The sequence below is a fragment of the Salarias fasciatus genome, chromosome 14 (genome assembly GCF_902148845.1).
Source record: "Salarias fasciatus chromosome 14, fSalaFa1.1, whole genome shotgun sequence".
NCBI classification, from domain to species: Eukaryota; Metazoa; Chordata; class Actinopteri; order Blenniiformes; family Blenniidae; genus Salarias; species Salarias fasciatus.
The window spans coordinates 5,715,746-5,736,111 of NC_043758.1; the positions used below are offsets into that span (position 1 = coordinate 5,715,746).

General features: G+C 45.1%; 1 protein-coding gene across 1 annotated transcript; it reads right to left on the reverse strand.

The window, feature by feature from the left end:
- Nucleotides 1–1,637: 1,637 nt before the first annotated feature.
- tlcd2 (TLC domain containing 2) lies at nt 1,638–19,480 on the reverse strand. Its single transcript, XM_030109422.1, has 4 exons — nt 18,973–19,480; nt 17,244–17,326; nt 15,275–15,357; nt 1,638–3,365 (listed from the first exon to the last, which is right to left on the reverse strand). The coding sequence occupies exons 1-4, from the start codon at nt 19,149–19,151 to the stop codon at nt 2,985–2,987; spliced, it is 726 nt and encodes a 241-aa protein (XP_029965282.1). The 5' UTR covers nt 19,152–19,480; the 3' UTR covers nt 1,638–2,984.
- Nucleotides 19,481–20,366: the final 886 nt, after the last annotated feature.

The window sequence follows — 20,366 nt, forward strand, 5'->3', positions numbered from 1 at the left end:
ACTGCTTCCATGCAGCTACACCCTGAAAGAGCTGTTCTACTGAGCCACAAGTATAGAAAAGGAGATGCTTCAGTACAGTCGAGTTTAGAAGTCCGTATCACACAGGCAGCGGAAAGAGCGAAGAGAGAGCCGTACGACGGTTTGCTGTTAGAAAACGGCCTCTCGGGGTGAAGCGAAGACGTCCGTGAAGCAGCGTCCGCACTGCCGGGTTCCATCACAGCAACGTCACGAACAAACATGAGACCAAAACATGTAGAACTTCAATAACGTTACAGCGTCACACAACACATTCACCACGGTCAGCTTGATTCTCAAATATAAGTTCACTTGTTACCAGATGTTTTCACTACAACCACAACAAAGCTGCCCCAAAATACAGAGGAGGAGAAAAACATCTGCAGTAGAAAGAGGCTGGAACACAGCAGCAGAATGACTTCTGCAGGCCTCTCCCACACTGTGTGTGTGTGTGTGTGTGTGTGTTCTGATTTGTGCACAAACATATTTACATGTGCCTTTAACATTGTGTGTTAAGGTTTGTGCATGCTTAATACAATTTGCATGTGTGTGATTTGTCCGGTGTGAGTCTGAAGGATCTGTTCATGTCTCGGTCAGACAGCCGCTCTGTGTTTTCACACGTGGATTTTCTTTGCCCTCAGTTGAGATTCGCAGGTTCATTTTTTATCCGATCTTATGCTTTTAAATCCTACAGTGGTAATTGGCATTATTAACACTTTGAATTAAAAAAAAAAAAAAACACAGTGCAGATCAAAAAGGTCAAGAAGAGCAGAAGAGAATGAAGGCAACACGGAGCTACGGACAAACGTTTGTCCCTGCAGAAGAAAGTAAAACCACTGGTATCCTAACGCCTGCCTGACAGGCCAGACTCAGACTGTGGAGATTTTCACAGATCCTTCAGATTTACACTAATCTCAGACGCACACGTTTTAAAATACACATACAAAATTGTATATATGAGCACAGTCGACACATCCAAATAACAATAAGCACATACTTGAACCAAAACACACACACACACACACACACACACACACAAAACTGTCATTCTGCTGCTATAAAAGCCCCGTGTAAAAGGATCTAATCAGCCACACCAACAATAATCCAAACTGTATTGTTTTTCTCCCAAACAGTGCCGTTTTCATGAGCGCAGTCACACTCGGAGACAAAGGGGGGATTGAGATGGTGGATTTAGGTCGCTCGCTGAGCTGAAGCACTTGGTGCTGGAAGCAGATCGTCCTCTAACGGCTTGGATGGGACGCTTCCTCTGAGCGTATCGGGTTCACACACTCGGCACGCTGACGTGCAACTCGGCGGGGCAGCCTGGTTTCGGGGCGAAAACGCAGAGGGACTGTGGCGGAGATGAGTCAGACTGGAGCTCACCGACGCCGGCTGAAGGGAGTCAAGAAATACACAACGTGATCTACACAATCACATCAGCTGCGCTGTCAATCAATCAATCAATCCATCATTATGTTACAACTGGAACACTCACGTGTGTTCAATTCATCTTTTAATCCACAGTTTGACATTGAAATCCAAATAAATTACTAAGATACACAATTAGCCAAGAAAACACTGATTATGCACAAAAAAGAGCAGGAGGAGAAATATTTCCAGGCCATGACCGGAGGCGGGAGAAAAGGCAGCTCCGCAGCAGCGCTGTGTTCCAACAGTTCGCTGTTTTTTTTTTTTTTTCACAGATTTTCAGACTTCCTGCTCCAACATGGACGTCGCGACCGCCTCCGCGCGTCGATTTAAAGGCAGGATGGCACAGGCCGAGGCGAGAGGCGACGAGGCAGAAGCACCTGCGGCGGTCGGCTGAGGTCAGGAAAAGGCAACATGAAGAGATTCCGCCTGTCTGAAGCTCCTACTGCGTGCCGCACGCCGTCACGGCGCATGAATACACATCTAGATCACGATTATAACAGTATGGACCGTTAAGTTTTTCCAGTTTGCGAAAGAAGCCGTCTGACAGAACCACTTCCCTGAAATTTTCATTTGGCAAAGCTTCAACATGCCGAACATCTGCTTGTTCTGAATGCTGATTGAAATAATTCTGTTTGTAATCGTTTAAGTGCTACTCTAAAGAATTTGGCATTCATTCATCACTTTGTTTGCAGGACCTCATTTATGGTTTTTTTCAGCGAAGATTAAGCAATCTAAATGTTAACAGTGAAGCGAGGGTTGGAAAGAGAATCATTTTCTGAGGTAGCAGGTTTTAAGTTGAGGAGGTTTGGAGGAAAAGACATTCACCTCTGCAGTGCCAGTGTTAAACACAAGGAGACGGAGTTCCACTGACTTCAGCAGAAAATAAAAATCTCTAGATGAGAGTAAAAACAACTCATAACAGAATCTGTGTAGCACTTTATATGTGTATATATATATATAGAGAGAGAGATGGATAGAGGTGCACCTCCTAAAATATTCCATCAATGTTATTTGTTTCGTTAATTCTTCATTCATAACAAAAATAAATGAGATAATTAGAGTATTTTTTTTCTTCTATTTTTATGGCTGATGAGCTAAAATAACAACAAAGAAAGTTTTCCTGTTTGATTACCATTATGGGGAACTTTTTTTCTTTTCCATTCTAACTTCTCGCGATGCACCGTAGTGGATGAGTCCTGTGTGTCTTCGCTTATCGCAGGGTTTTCACTCCCTGTGGGGACAAAAAAGCCCTCAGGTGTCATTTCATAAGGCCTCGTTTTGTGATCGTAGAGAATGAATCCCTCCTCCACTCCTAAAAACCTGCTCAAAACATGACTGACCAGCTGAAGAAGCGTTCAGCCTCCTGAACGTTAAGTCAAGACATTTTGTTCTCTATACGACAACACAGGTAAAACGGCAACAGATTTAAGCCACATGGTGCAATTATGAGATCTGTGTGTGTGTGTGTGTGTGTGTGTGTGTGTGTGTGTGTGAGTGTGTGTGTGAGATCCTTCTTGCGACTCTTCCTCCCCTCCTCTCTACATCTCTTTGTCCTTCTTGGCCTCCCGGGTGCTGCTCTTTAAAAAGTCGCTCCTGAGCAGGCGGCAGAAGAGGACGATGTTCATGACGGTCATGATGGCCAGGCCCACGCTGCCCAGCGTGTAGGCCACCAGCGGCAGCTTGTCCCGGCTCAGCACCAGCCAGCGGGTCATCCAGGCCAGCGTGTTGATGCGGAAGACCACGTAGGTGCCCAGGTTGATCATGCTGTTGACCCGGTACGGCGTGGCGGCGGCCTGGCCGGCCATGCGCAGGATCTGTCTGAAGTGCAGGAAGACGGAGTTGATCTCCACCAGCAGGGCGACCACGGCGAAGCCCACGTAGCGGCAGGTGAGCACGGAGAGGCCGAAGCAGGTGATCACCTGCAGGAGGACAGAGCGAGAGAGCAACGGCGTTAAAATGGGAAAAAATAGGGGGGGAAAAAACGGTAATGCCTAAAATTACACATTGAATTGAAAGCAGAGCTCATGTAACGCTGATTCAAGTTTACAAGTGCAAGCCACCAGGTGGCAGCAGAGTAATGGAAACCAAACTGAGGAGAGAAAAACAACCCATCAGACCACAGACAAGTCAACAAACCCTGTCTGCTTATTACTCCACTGAGTAGCTGGTGGAGAAAGGATTACTCAGTTATCTTCCATGTGACAGAAGGGAAGCTGCAGGCCGGCACGCCCACAGCCGCCGCGCTTTACGCAGAAAACACCAGTGTGTTTGCGCCAAAACAGTGGAGCCGACTCTTCACAGGAAGCCCATCATCACATTCACACACACACACCGCCGGTCCTCACGTAACCCCGTAGGATGAGGACCAGCGGAGTGGAAAATTAACCCCGAGTCCGGTGAATGGAGGTCACGGGATCCAGAATGTCAGAGAAGCGCCTCGTGTTGGCGCGTGTGTGCGTTTCATGTGATGGCACAGGATGGTAAACAGTCAAGTGACAGGCAGGGGAAGGTTCAACGCTGAGAGGGAATCCGGCCGCAGCAGCTTTTTGCTTTCACTGGATCACATACCTGTGGTGTGCATGAGGCAGTTTTATGACTATTTTCTATGTCGCTGCAAACAAATGTCTTCGCACACTGCTGAGTCCACTTTCTACCAGCAGACACGGCATGAGCCAGAAAACATGTTGCATCAATATGCTGAGACAATGAAAGCAAAAGGTGTCGAGGTTCCCACTGACTCACACTAATCACAGACTGAACCAAAGCCGCTCACCTGTTGACAGCTTCTGATGGCCGAGGTGTTGGCCAATCAGAACCAGCACAGAGAAAGCGTATTTAGCAACAAACAAGCTGCATCATCAAGGTCACGGCGCACGGGTGGAGACGGTTGTGGCAACAGCACAGAGGGTTTTTCACACGCAGTGCGGACGGCTGGTTGTGACATTCCTCTGCGGTGAGACAGGTGCCTGAATGAGGTTAAACCGGCGACAGCAACACCCTCTCATCGAAGCCGCCCAGGAGCACGACACAGCCACGACTTCTGCTCACAAATGATCAACACATTAGATAGTTTTAAAGGCCTCTTTCCTTCTCACAAAAATCCTTCTTTGATAGACTACTATAAGTAAAAATGTATGCTTAAGGATTTTAGACTTGTCTCATTTGATGTGAGAAATCAGGGATTGTTCAAAAACTGTAAGTGCAACAGAAAAGTTCATTATTATTAGATCTATTTTAGAAACTGAAAGACACTCAGTCACACGGCTCTTCAGCTCTTCTGTCGCGGCTCCATTAAGCTTTGGCGAAGTTACTTGTAAACAAATATTTATTTTATATTTGCATTCCACACTGATGTTTGAAAATGCTCTCATCTCCAGGATAAAAACAGCTCAAACAGCCAGGAGAGCTGGAAAATACAAAAATAGATAAAATAGCTAAAACTACCCCTCACCCAGCCACCCAAAAGAAAAATACAAAAATACAAGTAAAACTGTGAAAATATATTGACAGAAATTGTTGGGAAAATTGAAAAAGAAGAAAGGAAAGGAAAAAACGGAAATAAATAAAAAGGAAACATTTAATGAAAGGACAAAGGAAAATAAGAACAAGGTGGCCTCACTGAGGCTACCTCGCCCTCCGGCTCGGTCCCTGACAAATGAAAAAGGGAAAAAAAGCTAGTGTAAGAAACTGAGAGCAGCTACAAACTTCTAAATAGCTGGAGTCCAAAATAGAAATGATTCATAAAAATGACTAAAGCAGGAAAATCCATGAAGAAAAAAAAAAAAAAAGAGGAAATATCTCTGAAAATGGTGACCAAAGCTAAAAATGTAATAAAATCCAGTTGTACTTATGAGATAATGCATATCTCAGTTTTGCTCATAATGGGTGCAGAGTGGTTTTCAGATGCAGATGTGTCCAGGTGTTTCTGTACACTACCCCCGCCACCCGGCTGTGTGTCTGTGTGTGTGTGTGTGTGTTGACCCTACATCCTGGTCTGAAGCGCTGGACCGTCTCTGGGGCGTCTTTCCACAGCCTGCACTGTGGATCTGCTCTGTATGGAAGCCTTTATGCTTCACGCCTGTTCTGTCAGTCGGTCTTCTTGATACCAGCCTGTTCCTCTATCTGGCGGTCCAGAACGCCATGTTGGGGCTTGTCTCTCTATGCTACCCGCTCCTCCTTATTCTCATCTATATATATATATCCAAACACACACCTTCAAACGGTGGTCTCGGGCCCGACTTATCTAAAGTCTAATCAGATCGAGGCAGATAAAACGTGTCGGAGCGCAGCGCCGCTCAGGTCAGGTCAAAACAAACCCTTATACAACCCAATGAAGGGAGGGCGGGACAAATCCGGAGACAAAGACCACTTTTTCAGATTTCATAAACAAACTGGCTCCCGTCCAGATCCTCCAATGCATTCAGCGCTTCCAGCCTGTTACAAAAACTCACCACTTCTTGGCACGTGCGTATACGTTTATGGAGGTTTTATTGACGTTTGCACAACTGATGTCCGGCCAATCGCAGTCATTCGCCGCCTTATCTCGCCAAGATTACAGATAGTGAAGCTCCTGTCAGGGTTACAAAACTTCTCCATTTCCATGAACTACAACAATCTAGCCATAAAGAGTTACATGAATAAAAATTCCAGGGAGGCGATTGGATTCACAGCTGACTGGACCAAGCCGTCATCGGGACAATGAATGGATGAATGGCTGAAAAGCCAAAGCTGATCGGGGCTGACTGGACTCCCATGAAGAACACTCTCACTCGCAGTCATGGCGTCAGCACTGTGCTCTGAGGGTGGGGTGGGGGGGGGGGCTCACAGTAATCCCCCCGCCAGCCGGCTGGAGCTACCAAAGTGGAATTGATTCAGCATTATGTGGATTTGCCACAATAAGTCCTGCTGAAACTTGGCTTCCACCTCCAGCGGCGGAGCCGAAGCTGCTGCTCCAAAGGATCTGGTTCACAGGATGTTTTTCTGCTCTGCACCGCATTGCTAAAACTTTATATTTTGAATAAAAAAATAAATAAAAGACATTACATGTTAGTCTCACCTGTGTGAAATCCAGACAAAGGGCTGCAAAACAAGGCGGTATAAGTGTGTGTTTGTTCTGTACGTTCCCTCCCCGTGGGCTCAATTAGACGTTCTCTAGACCCTGGTGAGAGACGTTCGCCTCGTCCCACTTTCAAGGGGAAAAGATGATCGGTGAGCACAGGTCTGGGTGGAAATGGTGAAAACCGATCCTTAAAAAAGAACTGATAAAGAAAAAAAAAAGATGCATGAACTGCAATACAAGCTTCTTTTCGCAGGTTATCAACTCAAATCCTCTTCATCTCAGGGTGAATAACGCTGCCTCACAATTAAAAACACAGGAAAGACACTTATTTTGAAAGTAAGTCAGTGCCCCAATTACTTTCAGTTCTAATAACATAATTCAGAATGAAAATGAATATTTGTTCTAAACGGCCCCAATCCCATTTTTACTCAATAACTCTTGTAAAGAAAGGCAATAACGGTCGCTGAGAACAATAAACACCATCCTCTGCTTTCTTGACCAATCCCACCCTGTTTAACGAGCTCTTTCAGCGAAACCGTAAAGCGGTTCGAGGTCAGTCAGAAAGTAGGGCGAATGTTAATGTAAACAAAAATTAACTCTGGAGCAGAAAGACAATCAGCACCCGAAGTGTAAGCCGACAATAAACCCCATGTATACGTATACATTCAGCAGATAAAGGCGATCGTAAAGGTCACCTGAGAGAAAAGCGGACGAGATAAGTCGAGATGTAAGAGAGATCATAAAAAATCATAACGCTTATGTATCCTGTCCTTCACGTGTTGCATTCACGTTCATTTGATTGATCAGCATTACATAAAATTCGGCTTCAGAATACTAATTTACGAAGGTTTTCGCCCAAAATGCGTCTCTGATCGTTGAGTGGCTGCATATGTTCAGCCGGCCAGCTGCCCGAGCCCCTCGACTCTTTATCTGCCTTCAGTTCTGCTTTACTGCCTCTAACTGAAACACACACACACACACACACACACCTATACACTGTGCATACACTGTGCACTGTATGCATGGACAGGATGTACCTCCAGGTAAACTGGATCGGACTCAGCCTTGTTTCATCCCTCATCAAAACACACGTTGACGTTTCATGAACTCTTGTAAATAATCGTGTCTCTTTTTTTTAGAGTGGCCCGTTCGCTTCTCCTGTCGGGGACAAAGGGTGATTGAATATTTCCACACCAAACCAGTTTCTCTGTCTTAAAGCTGATAACTCTTTGGCTCAGTCGGAGGAGAAATTCAGGTTTGGTAATCAGCGCTGAGCCGTTCTCAGAGAGCATGAAGGGAGTGCTGAGTGACACTGGGAAAAAAAAAAAAAAAAAGAAAAAGGAAGAGACAGGATAGTGTCTGAAGAGGACAGAGGTCATTGACCTCCGTGCTTCACCTGTGGCGGCGTGTTTGAGAGATGTTGTGAGGCTCAACACAAGCAAATAAAACACATTCTTCGCCTTCTTGTAAAGCAGCAATTAAAAGTGAAAAGGTCTGAGGAGTCGATGTGGATCAATAGATTTAGAAAACCCCTCACTAAAGACGAGGCCTGTCTTCATTTTTTAAATGTGTCCAACAATATTTTTTAACTCTATAATCTGTGTACTCTGGTGGATTTACTCCACATGGCTTCAAAAACATTTCTCTGGTTCAACCACGTAACAGCATTCCGTTTCCTAAAAGTCTATTAGCGGAGGAGCAGCGGTTTCTTAAGTCATAAAGGAACAGGAAATAGCCGAGCGAAGCCGACGGACAGGAAACAGCTCGAGAGATGCTCGACGTCTGGTGATAGGTAGGCCGTAAGTGGGGTGATGGGCAGGTGGGAGGGCCTTGGAGGGAAAAAAACAAAAAAACTCAAAGCCTTCAAGAGGAAATGGAGGGAAAGATGTGCAGCTGGGAAACATGAGACTGTGGTGATCGCACACACACAAACACACACACGCACGCACACGGGGAGGTCCACAGTTTGAAATAAGGACAGCGGGATGGTGGACCGAACGGCAGTCATGCGACCCGCGTTAAGTTCAGGTCAGCTGAGATCTGCTCAGAAATCCACACAAACACAATCATTGAGGGACATTTCTGTTAATGGGGACGGTGCGGCTGCTCATTTTGAAGCTCGGACGAAGAGAGCGAGCGTTTCTTCTCTTCATCCAGTGGCGAGTCAGTTGAAGCACGGCCTCCAGAGGTAGGCGGGAGGTCAACGTGAAAGGCAGAGCGGTGGTTCGTATCACATTCGGTGTAATAAATAATGTCTTGGAGCCATTTCTCGAAGGCAAAAGGGATGGATTAAAAAAAGAAATTAAAAAAAATCAGTGATGCCTTTTCTTCCACGCAACTTGACACTTATCAGGAGAGAAAGCGTCACAAGATCTGATGATACTTCATGGTTCTCATGCACTCTGCACTCAGAACGCCTGCATGAACGGATCAATATGAAATCAGGACTGATATTTCTCTCTTCAGCAATTACAGCAAGCAAAATAACAAATGTTGTTTCTCCAACAGGAAGAGAAAACAGGGATTCCAGATGTTTCTCAGAGGACAGAGAGAGCGTTACGATCGAGTGTTCAACCTGAGGTTACCGATACGCTGCTCTCTCACATGCTCGAACACCCGCCCACACTCTGCGTTTGGAATCGCTCGTACGAACGGTGGGATTCCTACAGCGGCTGGATCCGAGTCAGGATCCTCCTTAAATCTCGATCTGATCGCTGCAGGTCATTAGGTGTGGTGCCCCCACACACACACATACACACACACGCAGCCTGAACTGTGCCCCACCTCGCGCTTCAAAAAAGATGACGATCAGCTCACTGAGTGGGAACTCTACTCCACTCTCTCTCTGCGTTTTCTAAAGCCGCTGACGGATGAAAGCCTCTACAAACAGAATTCCTGGTTGGTATGCCAACCCGAACAAATGCTTCCTCGCTCTCTTTTCTTTTTTCTTTTTTTTTAAGACACTGCTTTTCCAGCCTCTCTGGAAACCACAGCACTCGTGTGTGTGTGTGTGTGTGAGTTTGTAGCACCAGTCCTCCAGTGTAACATCGCTCAGTCACACGTCACACTGGTTTTTCACAGTTGATAAGCTGGACAGGATTCTGTGATCGAACCGACACGCCGTGTACGGCGATTTCCACGCGCTATTTACGCTTCTCTCATAAATTTTGATTTTATCGCTGAAGAATCGTCTAAATTGTGTTGACTGAACACCGATGGCCCCCTTTCATTCAAGGTAACTTTCCAGGTGTGGCAGTATGTTAAGATCATGTTCCAAATCTGACACGCAGGCGGATTTCATTTGATTGCGTTTGGAAAGTTGGGACTGCGAATCACACATCACGAGATGTAGGCTGCTTCAGCTGACGCTGATCAAAAAGCCTGGAACACGACAGACCGGTCGTCAGGTCATTCCGGGGTTAAAGGACACAGTCAACCACTCGGGTTCAAGTCATTAATTAACCAAACAAACAGGTTTGGGTTGAGAAGGAAGCCAGAGTCCAAATATATCCATTTATCATTTCTCAGTATTCCATTTGATGGGTGTGAGATACATCTGACCCAAAAACAATGCACAAAGACATTCCTCAGTATCAGACATAGCATGAAGGAGGATACCCCCCCTCCCCACCTCCCGCCATGACACACAAAACACATCAAGAACTACAAACACACAGAGGCTCTCATTGGTCTGGAGCCGTGCGAGGGGGCAGTGCGGGCGGCGGCGAGCGGGCAGATGGGTGGGGACGGGGGACATGCTTGAAAGTCACACAAGGATAGGGAGGGGCGGAGGACAAGGCAGCGTGTGTGATATATGGACAGAACGCTCGGAGCGGAGAGAGGAGACCTCTCAGGAAGCCGGAGTGTTTCTGTGTGTGTGTGTGTGTGTGTGTGTGTGTGTGTGTGTGTGTGCACCGCTCGGGGAGCCGGAGGTCCGTGTGGAGACCAGATGTCTGGAAACACACAGAACGAGGCGAGAAGGAGGGGTTTCCCGCCAAAAATATGTAACTCAAGCAGACATGAGAACCCGTCTCATCCAGAAGACCCACTGAGGTTTTCTTTACCGTCTCAGGAGCCGCTGGTGCAGCAACACAATCACCGCTTCCTCTCCTTATAACGGCTCAGGTTTCACTGGTTCTTTTACAACCAAGTATAAAGCAGCTTTTATGGAGAACCAAAATGCTTCAAGGTAACATTGATAAAATGATAACATGAAAACTTAAAATGAAAGATGAAATCAAATGGTGACTGATGATTAAAACTGAAAGAAAAGGAAGTGGACCAAAAACGCCTTTAAGAAGATGACTGAAAGTGCAAAGGAAATGTAAAACTGATGATTAAAGCCAGATAAAAAAAAAACTTAAGTTAAAACAAAGTAGTGAGACATAAAAGACACTGAACATACATAAACCATTAAAATATAAAATTTAAATGGTTCTTTAATACCTTAAGTCTTTTAAACAAGCAAAATCTACTTAAAACCAACAATTAAACAGAAAAACCCAAACTATTTTAGAGATTCTGGACTCAAGATTGCAGATTACCAGGCCGAAGTCTGACGTTTGGTCTCAGTGACTGGCTGCGTTATATTAGAAGTTACCACTTCCTCTCTGAGAAATGTGATTTCATGTGGTTATATTCACCGGTTATGATGCATTAGTTTTATCTCTGGCTTTCACAACACCTCCGAAGCTCTGTGCAGATGCAGAAAACGTGTCATCCCTCCATGTGGTGCGTCACAGCGAAAGGTGTGTCGCTGAGGACTGACGAAGCCACAGACGAGTGTGGACGACTGGAAACACATCAGCGCTCCAGTTTTTCAAAAAAAGCAGAACTTCTGCTAATGTTCTTGATGAATAGAGGAAGTAAAGTAATTGGGAAAATAAATAGCTTCAGATATCTCTGGATAAACAAAGACGAATTAAGAATAACAACCCCCACCCCCCTCCTCGGTGGGATGATGAATAATATTGCAGTAACTTGAGGTTAACTTCGGGTTTCCATAAAAAGCTTTTAGCTAGAAGAGCAGCTGAATGAGGGAGGAACTGGTCTACAGGACCATCAGGTTTATCACGTTCTGCACAACTGAGACAGTCCCTTCAGCAAACACGGCATTCCACCAACGTGCGCTGTGCTTCCAAAAGTGACATTCCCTGTGGGCTACGTGAGAGCCACGCCGCCGCCACGCCCCCCCCCCCCCCCCCCCCCCCCCCCCCACAAATATCTATTCTCAATCCCCGGTAAACTGAGACAAGTTCTACTCATATCTGAGGCTGGTGCACGTTTAACCTCGCAGACGTGGTGACTGAGTTCAAACACACGGCACGAGGGTTTCTGAAACACGCCGCCACACACACACACACACACACACACACACACACGTTCATTTTTCATTTATTTATCAGATATTTTATTATCAGTTGCTGTGCTGGTAAAGACGAGAAATCAGTCATGAATATATAATCCACAAAATCTATGAATACAATAGTGCATGTTTTGGCCATATCATCCTTTTATGCATATTGTCCTACTTCTTGGATCTGAACACATCGAGTGTATTTGTGTCACGAGGGGCGTGTCCTCAGCAGATCAACACCCAGTAACAAGGTGTGCAGAAATACTAGGCGTGTCCATTTTTTAGCACAATGGGCCAAAGAGACTTGACTGACTTGGAAAAGTGACAAATTGCAAAAAAAAAATAATAATTTGCTTATGCACTTTTGGGTCAGAAATAGACAGAAAACAAGCTTTTGTTTTGACTCACACCCTTTATGGTTGTCCTGGTTCATATATCGGAGCTGACTGAACCGTCAAGAATCAGTGTTGAGCCTCAAATAACAGTGATTCCTGACTTATTCAGCCTCGTCCGATCTGGATTTACCCGCACAGATAACAGAGTTGACCCAAATGATAGGAGCAGAGAAGCACATCAGGAATGCTTCACCGACTGAAACACATGAGATACGGCAAGAAAAGCAACAGGGCAAAACCCATTCTGAGTTTCCACTTGCGCGTTGTCAGCGACGCCTCAAAGGAGAACGCTGGCTCCGCTGGATTTATGGAAAAACCAAATAGCTTCCCTTCTCTCTTTGCCTGTCATTTCTCTCGTCTGGTTCCATTTTTAAATACAAGCTCAGTATTTCCAACCGTCATAAGCAAAATATGGCAACAGTCTCAAAATGGAGATTACACTTCTTTTAAATTAGTATTATTTTGGGAAAATGCACAATAAAACCAAGCTTTGCACCAACTAGTCTGCAGAGGTTGCAACTGCAGAGATAAATACTCATATAAGGTAGTCAGAAGAAGCCCCGAAGAGCGCCGATAGTGAGGTTTACAGGTTTACATTTTTCCCAGTGAGACATAAGAAGCTGGAATCTCAACCTCAAGTCAACAAGAAGGAAAAAAACTTCCCATGGAATGTCTGACTTTATTATTTCTCCTGGACTGCGACGAGGAAAAGCCAGTGAATTCATTTGAAACTGCATACTCCTGAATGAAGACACCACGAAGCAACACGTAGAAGGACAGGAGTGAGGTCTGAAAGCCGAACGCCTCTGACAAAAACACGCTGGGTCTCCCCTGAGAGCGATTCATGGAGCCGAGATTCATCGTGCCAACTATTTTAAGGCTCCATACTATCAACCCAAGCGCTGAGGCCACTGCCATCTAACTAAAAATGGTACTATATACATTACATTCATCTCCGCTGGTACATTTTGTACCACAGATCTCATCAGTGAGAGTTAACATTATTTGTTTAGCGTTTTCAAGAGGCAGGCAGGGAGAGATCCACCTCAGTGAAGTGTGTTATAAAAGGGCTCACACCTGTTTAAAGACTCAACATATAACAATAAAACATGTTGACACCTTTCCCTTGTTTTCCTTGGCCAAAACACACCCTCGGTGTTCTGTGCTGAACTCGTAGCTGTGTCCACACACAGTAATGTTTGCTGGGTTATCAAACATTAACGTAAAGATCTGACGGAAATGTAAAACGACAAAGTGCGCTTTTTTATCTAAAGGGGAGTTGGTTTCTTGATGTATTTGAAGGCAGAAAGAGGAGGAGGAGGAGGAGGAGGAAGGGTGTGTTAGAAATAGATATGACATGTTGGCTACCTATATGAGGTGAAGATTAACCAGAGAGCGACCTTCTGCTCCTGGCAGTAAGACCAGCTGGGCCTCCTTGGGTCAGCGCTGGCTGACCGGGGAAACTCTGCAGACATCAGGTGATCATCGTTTGTAAATCAATCCCCGACTTAACCATGTTTTTAACCAAGAACAGGGAAAAATAAAGGGAAACTGATGTCAAAAAATGCTAAGATGATTTGAAATTGCACAGGAGTTGAGGGAAGCATGGCTCCGCTGTGGAAGAGAATGAATGAAAGTCCCAGTGGGGTTACAGTCAGAGAACCAGTGAGTGAGGAGGAAGAGCGCTCGCTGAGAAGCACAGCGAGCTGCGAGAATGAGAAAAGAAGTCTCTGTGTGTGTCTCTCTCTCTCTCTCTCTCTCTCTCTCTAATGACAATCTAAAGCCAGCTGGCCTGGCCGAAGCCCATTCATTGGAATCTACCAGGAAGTGAAGGAGAGAAAGGCAAGATGTTCAGAAATAAACAAATACATACATACGAATACAGCTATCAAACTGTCAGGCCTTTCCCACCAACAAACAGCGTCAGACAAGTTACCAAAACAAACTACTGTAATATAGTGATTAATTACTAGGAGTGTGCAACACGTCAGGCGGCGTGCGATTTAGTCTGAATCTCCATTTTTGAGCGATGTTGTGAGTGATCCGTCATGAGGGCAGAGAATTCCTCTGATAGCTTCATCTGATAGGCGAAACCCTGATAGGCGAGTTCGTCGGTAATGACAACGTTGGTTTGGTTATCTGCTGAAATGTAGATGATTTTGCAGGTTACCATATCACGCATGTCAGAACTTGCATTTCAAGCTCATTTGGCTTTAAAAGCATTAAATTTAACCAGAAGCATGCGATGCTCGGAATAACTCTTCATGTGTTGCACAGTGAGGAGAGAACTGTTTCTACATCCTTCAGCAATGACAAAAGGCAATAAATATATCAATAAAAGCATAGACCACAGCTGCTGCACTGCACAAATCTACTCTAATCTTCCCATGATTATCAGAAGAAACATTAAACAAGCAGCTCTGGCGGAGGGAGTGGTGAGAACAGGTTTGGCACTATGAGCATCAGAACCATGTAGGATGTAGGTCATGCAGTCAGGAGCAGAGGGAGAATTGATTCTGCAGGATGTGGCTCCACATCGACGCTTCAGGGTCATTTCCCTGTTTATTTTCCATACTGTGGAGAGCGAAGCCTTCCCTTCAGATAAATATCTGTGCACACGCCAGGTCTGCTGGAGGGGGAGGAATTCGTGGAAATCTGACGGATATTGTTTTGTGGTTTAGTGGAAAGCGAGCGGCGGAGGGAGGCGGGTGGAGTTCAATGCTCTTAAGGAGTGAAAGGATGAATGCTTAGCAGGAGGGGTGGGGGGGGGGGGTTCACTGGATTAATTGTCTCATTGTCCCTCCTTCATTTGTCCTTTGTTACTAGACGAGAAAGACGGGTCTTTCGTCTTCTCGCGTCGTGCTTCTGGCAGGTGTGCCGGGGTTTTAGCGGGGGATCATTATGTGCCGAGTAGCAACAAATCAAAGGGCTTCCTGATGAGGGCAGGAACGGGGTGAAGACGCTAAATCTTTCACCAGAGTTTCTCCACATTTGGCACCGATGCTTTGACAGACCTACCACGACGTGATGAAAGAGCAGCTCCCAGGCTTCACTCAGTCTCTGGTGCTGCAGCATGTCCAGGAGGTCGTAGATGAAGTAACCTGCAGGGGCAGACACACGGGGCCGAGGTTAACGTCGTCCCTCAGTTCAGTTCAGAGATCAACTAAACTCAACAGATTCTTCTGACAACGGCGGGCTTGAGCCTATCAAGTGTGTCGGGGGGCCCTGCTTCCATGACGACAGCGATGGCAACCAAGATGCGGAGAGGGGCTATTCATATCACCACCCCCACCCCCTCACCACCACCACCCGTATCCATGGCGACCGCTTTTCTGATCACAGGAAAAATAATGGAAGGTTGAGGATGGGGACTGAAGGGGCAATAAAGCGGGGGGCTTCGGCGGGGCTGGCCCCATTGTGCTGGAAACTCGATACGAGGAGCCTTCTGCTGAAGTGACGACATGTTTGGGTTCCTCTCATGACGCACAGAAATACCTCCAACCGCAGAAGAAAAAAAAACACACGAGGTCTATCAGGTGAATCTCCATTACCTCCACTCCACCAATCGACACAGAAATAGCATGTGATTTATTCACCAGCACCTTTTTTAAACATATATGTTAAAGAACAGGGTTTATGAAGAATGAGTGGCCCTCAAACAAGAGAATCAAGCACCATTTGACTAGCAATGGCAAAGAATCAAAAGTTAAACATTTGTGTTGATCATAAATAAGAGTTGTCAGCAGGGAATTCCAGTTTGAAAGCAGTTCTTCAAAGCTCATGATTTCAGGCTGACTTTAATGTCTCTGCTGGAATGAGTCAACGAGGCCAAACCGGATGCAGACGCCTGCCTGATGCCACCCGAGTTCATGTCTCACTGATTCACGGCTTTCTTTTGTGTTTTATTGCTATATGGCTTTTTAGTTGCAGAACAATGAGAGCAGAAATGTAAGTTTACGGGACAACACCCACAAATAAAATAAACAGGCAATTTGCAATCCAGTCCTACATGGCTGCACGATTAATAATGGATGAAATCAGGTCAACGGGCTTAAAACATGAACCGTAAAAGAGAACGTCAGAGGAGCTGGAGGAGAGGTTTACAGCTGGGTAACTGATGAATGTTTTTGTTACACAGAACTCCTCTGGAGTCCTGCTGAGACCTTGCATCACACCACTTCTCCGGCGGGGGGGGGGGGGTTTGAGAGGAGCGCCGAGTTTGTGTGGGTGACCGACTCCTCTCTCTGCCAGCAGCGGTATCTGATGTGCACAGCTTGCATGAATCAAACGACTTTTTGCGTAGTTGTTGCCCCGCCGGGGTCACGTGACCGTCAGGGGTTACGCCCCGTGCCTGGGACCGATCATAATGCCCCTCATTGATTTCCACATACCAGCGCTGCGTGTCGCTTTGCCAGCTTCCACAGACGGGCTTCCTGAAGGAATTTCAAACATCCTGGGAATCCTCTGCAAGTTCTCGCTGGCTGGCACAGATCCAAAACATTGTGTGGATTTGGGAGCGCTCACGTGCCACTAGTGGCACTGTAACACTGTTAAGCTTGAATAAAAGGAGGGTAAAAAGGAAAAGGGATAGTTGCTATCTTTGGAATGTGGGGCAGCCGGCACGCCCAGGTCTGACGAATCGCAAGCGCATCAGACAGGATCTAATTTATGAAAGTTTCTACACTGTGAAATTCACTAAATGGAATCGTGGTTTCAAGCAATATTGTGGGAAGAAACCTTAAAACATTCAGAGCGCTTTAACCCAAAGTAACGGGAATGCTTTATTTTTGACAAGTGACATGATAAACAAATATAAATAATACCAAATCCCATAATTTACATGATAGATAGACAATGAGGATAGCAGGGATGGATGTTGTTACTTGGGCACTTTCCCTTGGGATGGCTACACCTCCGACTGCACCCTGCCCTCCACCCACAGCTCGGTTGTAACTGATGGTGCACAGAACGTGGGAGAGCTACTCACCGATAGAAAACGACACCAGAGCATGAGAAAAGACAGAGTGCGTTTCTATCAGATCTTCAGCCATCTGTGGATGAATGAAAAAGCTGTAAAAAAAATAAAAAAGAAAAAAGAATTAGAAGAAGAGGTTCAGACGAAGCATACAGAATGACAAAATGACATTCAGGCTACTGAAAGTTTGGCAGCATCGCCGATATCTCAGTTAAGGTCTCAGCGTTGGGTTTTGCCCGCTACTCTTAAAGCGATACTTCAACATTTTGGCAAATTGGCCCGTTTAGCGCAATTCATTAGTCATTTCGAACAGCATACTTACTTTTTTTGTGAGGGCGAGCTGTAGTTTATTCAGAGGTGAGTCGGGGAAGGTTTTCAGGACGGACACAATGGAAGTGGATGGTATTTTGGTTCCCCCTCGTCAAACTCATCAAATACACAATCCAACAACCCCAAAACACTTTGGTGGGCAAATTATAATCCGCACATTCACTACGCTGTGAAGTATTAATGCAAAATTACGAGATTGAGTTGTTTATGCGAAGATTGCTAAGACGGAGCTACTTACTAAACATGGCGTCTGGGCGTAGTGATTTCAAAAGAAAAAGTAGTTCCCAGTATTTGCTTCAATGTCGTAACGCTACAATATTATTTGTTGGTGTTCCACAGCGTAGTGAATGTGCGGATTATAATTTGCCCACCAAAGTGTTTTTGGGTTGTTGGATTGTGTATTTGATGAGTTTGACGAGGGGGAACCAAAATACCATCCACTTCCATTGTGTCCGTCCCGAAAACCTTCCCCGACTCACCTCTGAATAAATAACAGCTCGCCCTCACAAAAGAAGTAAGTATGCTGTTCGAAATGACTAAATAATTGCGCTAAATGGGCCAATTTGCCAAAATGTTGAAGTTTCGCTTTAAGAAAACTGTGTTTAAAAAAAAAATCAAACAAATTTTGACCATTTGCTTGGTGAATTGGGACCTACTGTAGACCGGTTTTGGCCCACGGTCCGTATGTTTGACACCCCATTCTTAAATACTTCCATGTATGGCTTTGCAGAATTTGTCAAAACTGTGGTTCATGCAACAAATATTCTACTACAGTCAAAGCACTTGATTTTTTTGTAGTGTTTTCTACCATTTTACAATAAATATTTGTTTATTAACCTTTTCTGTAGTTTAGCTTTAATTAAATGTTAGCATTAAAACTTTGTTATAGTTTTAACTGCTTTTGTCATTTTAACATGAATACCTAATGGATTTTTAGATTTTTATGTACATATAAAGCTTTGGTAAACCAATAAGCGAAACTGGTTCATGTGGGATTTTGGTGCAATTAAAAACAGGAAAAAATGTTTTATAATGCATGCAAATTTTTCTTCGAAGTGAGACAAGGAAGTGCATACTTTTTCCTGAATACCTGAATAAAATACTGATTGCTTCATAACTCACTGTTCAGCGCCTGCAGTGTGTCATGCCAGATAATGTTTATTTCAGTCCAAAAACCATTTAAATTTTCTGATGCTATGCAACGAAAAGGTCGAAATGTTGATTTCGATGGGATTGTGTGAGCTGCAGGGAGACCGAAGAGCCACAGGTTGCGGAACCCTGGATTCTGGCAATACCATCAATATTATCAAATAAATATTTATTGGGTCAAAGAAGAATACCAATATTAGATGGCACAGTGAAAGAAAATGTGGCAGCAGAGATCAATGTGCAGATGTTGTGCTGGACTCACCACATCACTGCCCAGACGGCAGTGATAAAGCTGTGCACGAACGATGTGGAGATATTTCTCCATTTCCACGTGTTTCTGCGGGCGGGCTCGGGCACGGGAAGCTTCCCGAACCCGCTGTTGACTAGTGTGAAGAAGCCGGTGGAGGACACGGTGGTGATGATGACTGAGCTCAACTCCATGGCTCAGAGAGTGGAGGTTTCCCCGGCGCGAGACTCGGTTTCTGGCGAGGCTGGACGAAGCAGAGACGATCAACCGAGACGATCACATTAACATGTCGGAGTGTCTCCGGGCATCTCCTCCACACTCGGGGTCGTAAACACGCAGGAAAAAAAAAAAGGAGAAAAGAATAAAAAGTGTTTCTTTCACGACTGCTGTCCACAAAGGAGGCGTGAAGCGAGGAGTAAAATGAAGCCAGATATGTTTCCAGTGATTTTCCAGCTGAGTGCGGCTCAGTGAATGGCTGAGGGAAGGCGTGGAGCCGTGTTTACAGTTGTGAAACCGTCCTGTTGTAAAACCCCGTCCGCCCGCTTGTGTAACTTTTTGACATCGACTGGCGCTCCTCCTTCTCCTCCTCCTCCTTCTCTCCCGCCTCCTTTCGTCTTCACCCCCCTCCATCTCCTCTTCCTCCTCCAAAAACACGCTCCCTTGCGCCGCCTTCGCGTGCTGCAGGAATTCTCCTTTTTTTTAATCATACAAATTTACTTGGAGCTACAGATCACATTCAAACTTTAAAATAAGACTAACATAGATTTTAAAGTTTTATACGCACAGTAGTCTTTAATAGTTTAGTAAATGTTCACCCGACTGTGAAAGGAGTCACACTAAATACCGTCCCATCAAAAATGTGTAAATTACTAAAGCTTTTCAAGGCAACACTACTAGACCCCTTGCTCCCGTTGCATTGTGGGAATTGTAGTTTATTTCAAGTGTTCCTTCAGCATAGAAAAATAGCATGGAATTCTGATTTAATACAAAATTTATTACATAATTAGTACCATTTGCAGTGACCATTAAGATTTGATGGATGCTTTGGATGCCACATCACGGTTGTTGTTTTTTCTTTCAATCGATTAACCAAATGAACATTGGTTCCATTCATACCCTGGCCTGCTGTGAACCCATGAATGGCAGCTGGATTATCTGAGGATACAGCGACACCATGCGGTTATAAACAGCACTGCATAGTCACAAACAAAAACAATGTTCTCAGCACCAGCATCCCTGGAATTTGCTTTTTCCACATGGAAACAGCTTCCAGTTTCAGTCAGGGAGGCTAGCGCGCTCTTACTTTTACATTAACGTTGGCCTGGAATTCTAACTTTTTTTCTAATCTTAATCTTATATAGTGAGGAAAAGAAGCCAGAATTATTTATTTATTTATTTATTTATTTATT

Bases quoted from the DNA above. Each gene is read 5' to 3' on its own strand.
- tlcd2 (XM_030109422.1), bottom strand. From the start codon at position 19,151: ATGGAGTTGAGCTCAGTCATCATCACCACCGTGTCCTCCACCGGCTTC. The intron at 17,327-18,972 runs GTGAGTCCAGCA...TTTTTTTTACAG, and splicing joins GCCGTCTGGGCAGTGATGTG to CTTTTTCATTCATCCACAGA. The intron at 15,358-17,243 runs GTGAGTAGCTCT...CTGCCCCTGCAG, and splicing joins TCTGGTGTCGTTTTCTATCG to GTTACTTCATCTACGACCTC.